Raw genomic sequence first — 5000 nt, 5'->3', positions numbered from 1 at the left:
TCGACCAGCGCTCCGGTCGACGGCGGGGGCCCTGAGCCTCGGACTTCGGGTTCGGGCTCCCTGCGTGCGCCGAGGGTGCCGCGGGGCGTGGGGCGACCAGCACTCCCTTCCCCCTCCGGCGCGGCTAGCAGGACTTTGGTCTTGGGTCTGGCGGGTGCCGAGAGTTCCGGGACCCTGGCCGACCGGCGGGACTTTGGCCCGCCGCCTGCATTGTGTCTGGGGCCCCGGGTCGACCGGCAGTCCTTCCCGTGCCGTGGCCCGTTGGTTCTCGCACCCGTGAGTGATCGATCCCCTTTGTGTCGTCCCGACCCGTCCGTCCGACCGACCCACCCACCCACCCACCCACCCGGCCCGCTTTCCACCTTTTTTTGTTTCGTTTTGTTTTTGTTTTCTAGATTTTATTTGACGGAGACACAGCGAGAGAGGGAACGCAAGCACGGGGAGTGGGAGAGGGAGAAGCGGGCTTCCCGCCGAGCAGGGAGCCCGATGAGGGGCTCGATTTCAGGACCCTGGGACCCTGGGACCCTGGGATCATGACCTGAGCCGAAGGCAGATGCTTAACGACCGACCGAGCCACCCAGTCGCCCCCCCCCCCCCCCCCCCGCTTTCCACCTTGACCGTGTCTAGTCGTCCACCCGTCTAGTCCTCTTGGCCGCGCCTGGTCTTGCCCTCGAATGTGTTCGTCTGGGTCCCACACATGAACGGCCTCGTCCTTTGTTTCTATTTCTAGACAAATCCTACCACATCCCGGACCCCCGTCTAGAGAAAAAGCAAACGTTTTGGAGCGCTGGTGGCAAAACGCTCAAAGTTTCTCCACGCACCGACGGTGTCCGGTTAGACGAAGATGACGCAGGAACGGCGGGTTTCGCTTTGCGGACATTTCTACATCCGATCGGGGGCCGTTCTCACCGTCCCGTGTCCCGGGTCGTTGGGCTGCGGGCGCCAGGGTGCCTCACGCATTTCCAAGAGCGCCCTTGTCCGGAGCCGGAACCGGTGCAGCCTGGGTGGGTCGGAAGGCGCGTGCGTGAGGAGCACGTCCCCTAGCCGTGTGCAGATGTCCCCACCCTAGGGGCGGTAGGAGAAAGATCCCCAGAGGCCCCTCTTTGGCTAACGGCGCGCCCTGAGGCGGGAAGCGCTACTCTCCCAGGTGGATCGGGACCAGGCCGTGCACCAGAAAGGCAGGCGCTGCGTCCCAGGCACCCTGCGACCCCCTATTCGTCACACCCAGACTCACTGATTCACTGCACTGCCGTTTTTCGGGTGCCGCCCGCCCGACCGCTCGTGGCTTTTCTAGTGCCCAAAAGAGGTCGACCAGAGAGGTCCAGCCACTGGTGGGGAGGGTTTGGGAGGAATCGGGATGGGTGCTGCGAGGTTGGGGGGGGGGGGGGGAGAATGGGGCGGGCGGGGAAGAAGCTGGAGAAAGGCCCAGCGGCGAGGCGGGGCGAGGCGGGGCGAGGCGGGGCGAGGGGGGAAGGGTGGGAGGCGGGGTGTGGCTAGAGCGTGGGTTTCGGGAGGCAGTCCAGAGGCGGATGGAAGTAGGATGGAAATGATCCTCAATGATTTTTGAGGATCATTTCGGAGATGGGAACCTCTGTTCTTCCCTAAGCGCCTTCGACATCATCAATTCAACAAACTTAAAACCTTGAGATTCTCCATAGAGCTAGATCCAGAGAATGAGATCGATGGACCCACGGACGGAAATCAAGTTTCTCTTTCCCTGAAATGACCTAGGACACTCCTCTTCTAGTCAGCTCCTGTCCTGCTCCCCCACCCCCAACAACCTCTCATCGGACCTTCCCCTTTTGTCACCAGAAAGCTTTTCCACTCCTCCGCCTGGCCTGCGTTTGCTTGGCGTCTCTGCCAGACCCAGGCGGTGGTGGCCGACCGCAGACTCTCTTGCCCTCAAGAAAGGATTCCCGTTCTCGTGTGGGTGATCTTTTGTTTATCTCCACAGAGGTGATTAGTTTGGGGAACAAATAAAAGCACTCAGAATAAAAACCATGCCCAGTATCATGCACGCCCTCCTCCCCCTTCCCCTCCCCCCTCCCCCTTCCCCCCTTCCCCCCTTCCCCCCTTCCCCTCCTCCCCCCCTTTGATGTCTACATGAACCGACAGACTGCATGCATGGCATGCATAGATGGATGGATGGATGGATGGATGGATGGATGGATGGATCGATCGGTCGATGGATCGATGGATCGAACGGTGAAGAGAGCCAGGGTGAGGGTCCCGTCCATCCCTCCCTCCCTCCCTCCTTCCCTCCCTCCTTCCCTATGTCCATTACATTGTTTCGTCACAGATTTTCGAAGTGGAGATACAATTCGCATGCCATATTTCGCATACTCTTAAACGTGTGCCATTTGGTGGCCTTCTTTTTTTTTTTTAAGGTGGCTCACAAAGCTGCACAACCCTCACTGCAATTTCCAGAACATTTCCATCACCGCCAAAAGAAATAAACACCTCTACTACCCCTCCCCCCTTCCTGTCCGCGCCTCGCCCCCACCCACCGTCACGCTCACCCTCACCCTCACCCTCACCCTGGCTCTCTTCACTGTTCTCCCCCAACAGCCTCCGATCTGCTTGCTCGCTCCCTCCCTTTAGGATGGGGCTATTTCGGCTGGCTTTTTCTTTTGTTGTTGTTGTTGTTGTTGTTGTTGTTGTTGTTGTTGTTGTTGTTCTTCTTGGGTGGTTTTTTTTTTTTTTTTAATTTTATTTATTTATTTGACAGAGAGAGACACAGCGAGAGAGGGGACACAAGCAGGGGGAGTGGGAGAGGGAGAAGCAGGCTTCCCGCGGAGCAGGGAGCCCGATGCGGGGCTCGATCCCAGGACCCCGGGATCATGACCTGAGCCGAAGGCGGACGCTTAACGACTGAGCCACCTAGGCGCCCTCGGCTGGCTTTTTCATACCCGTGGAACCCCGAGGCATTATGTCACCCTGGCTGTCGGGTTCCTTTTACTTAGTGTCATGTTTTTGGGGCTCACCCATGTGTTTCCATGGATCGGTGCTCTGCTCCTTGGTATGGCGTCCTCGTTTCCCACGAGGAGCCATTAAGATGAGTGGGACGACGGAATGATTTTCCCGTGCTACCGAGTCCCCCGACCCCTTCTCTTAAAACTTTAGGCCGTGGCTACTGGGTATTTACCCTAAAGATACAAATGTAGGGATCCGAAGGGGTATGTGCACCCCGATGTTTACAGCAGCCATGTCCACAATAGCCAAACTGTGGAAAGAGCCAAGATGTCCATCGACAGATGAATGGATAAAGAAGATGTGGTATATATATACAATGGAATATTATGCAGCCATCGAAAGGAATGAGATCTTGCCATGTGCAACGACGTGGATGGAACTGGAGGGTATTATGCTGAGCGAAGTATGTCGAACAGAGAAAGACATGTATCCTATGACCTCACCGATATGAGGAATTCTTAATCTCAGGAAACAAACTGAGGGTTGCTGGAGTGGGGGGTGGGGTGGGAGGGATGGGGTGACTGGGTGATAGACACGGGGGAGGGTATGTGCTCTGGTAAGCGCTGTGAATTGTGCAAGACTGTTGAATCTCAGATCTGGACCTCTGAAACAAATAATGCAATAGATGTTAAGAAAAAAAAAAAAAAAGAAGATAGCAGGAGGGGGAGAATGAACGGGGGGGAATCGGAGGGGGAGACGAACCATGAGAGACGATGGACTCTGAAAAACAAACTGAGGGTTCTAGAGGGGAGGGGGGTGGGAGCATGGGTTAGCCTGGTGATGGGTATTGAGGAGGGCACGTTCTGCATGGAGCACTGGGTGTTATGCACAAACAATGAATCATGGAACACTACATCCAAAACGAATGATGGAATGTATGGGGATTAACATAACAAAAAAAATAAAAGAACAGAACAAAACTTTAGGCGGTGGTAAAATAGTGTCATCTCTGAGGACAGAAGTCCTAGTAGCATCATCAGCAGATGGTGTGGAAAGGTGTGTTGCACGGTCTCATGTTGCCGCTTTTCTTTGGAAAAGGATTCACAGGCTACCCTGTACCCCTCGGGGCCATACAGATCTCATGCTCCCACACTGGTCCTGTGTCTTGGATCGCGTGGCGCCCCCTCCCCCACTGAGAGCTACCGCCGCTTCACCCTCCTAGGCTCACCCAGGAGGGAAATGAACAGCATAGCGCTCTTCCCAACAGGCAGGCCCAAGTCATTGACTGAGAATGTTTCAAAGCCGTTCCCAGATGCTGGCCATTTGGCCGGAAAGGAGGCAGGCTGTGGGGTTGGGGGTAGGATGCTGCCTCTGTCCTTCTGTCGCCGTACAAAGTGTTTTTCATGGAGGTCTGGTTGGCATAGACATCCTGCCCGGGGCCCAGGCGTTTTTCGAGCTTTTCGGTATTATTTTTTGCTGTTGTGGAAGGAGTCTCTACGCCCAACGTGGGGCTGGAACTCAGGACTCTTGAGATCAAGAGTCAGCAGCGTGCTGCTGGTAGAGAGCCAGCCAGGCGCCCCTGAGCTTTTTGTAGCCTAGGGAGAGAACAAACAGGTTTCGTGTGTGTCTGTGTGTCTGTGTGCGCCCCAAAACACACACACACACACACACACACACACACACACACACACACGTGTGCAGAAAACCAAACCAACAAAACAAACCAAAACCCTGTATAACCCTGCACCAAATGTTGAGGAAACAACTGCCCACCCTCACAAGAAACACCTGCAGGCTACATGTACAATGCACAGGGAGCCTATACTTGCAAGTGCTTACTTGCATGGGAAACATTTCACGATAACACGAGTCTCAGATGGCCCAAGTGGGGTTATTTTGACATGTCTGAATTGTGTACACAATTAGAGAAAGCCTGCTATGAGACCAGGTGATCAGAAACTAGGAAGCTCTTTGGTTCCCTCAGTGAAGTCCCGACTTTTGGGGAGGAACCAACACTCAGGGAGATGCTCTGGTCTTCATTTGGTTGGTTTGTTGCTGCAGCTTTTGGTATCTTTGCACAAAACCGA

The 5000-nt window shown here is 55.2% G+C and overlaps 1 protein-coding gene across 1 annotated transcript in view; it reads left to right on the top strand.

Annotated features, from left to right (window-relative positions):
- Positions 1-4986, top strand: part of LOC144380813 (uncharacterized) — a 21222-nt gene extending 16236 nt beyond the window's left edge. The window contains exon 2 of the mRNA XM_078065604.1: positions 731-4986. Within this exon, the coding sequence (XP_077921730.1) occupies positions 731-1044 (314 nt within the window). The 3' untranslated portion in view covers positions 1045-4986. The remainder of the gene's footprint in view (positions 1-730) is intronic.
- Positions 4987-5000: the final 14 nt, after the last annotated feature.

The sequence above is a fragment of the Halichoerus grypus genome, unplaced genomic scaffold (genome assembly GCF_964656455.1).
Source record: "Halichoerus grypus unplaced genomic scaffold, mHalGry1.hap1.1 HAP1_SCAFFOLD_195, whole genome shotgun sequence".
Lineage (NCBI taxonomy): Eukaryota > Metazoa > Chordata > Mammalia > Carnivora > Phocidae > Halichoerus > Halichoerus grypus.
The sequence above is the reverse complement of the archived record's forward strand: the minus strand, read 5'-3'. Positions and strand labels throughout refer to the sequence as shown.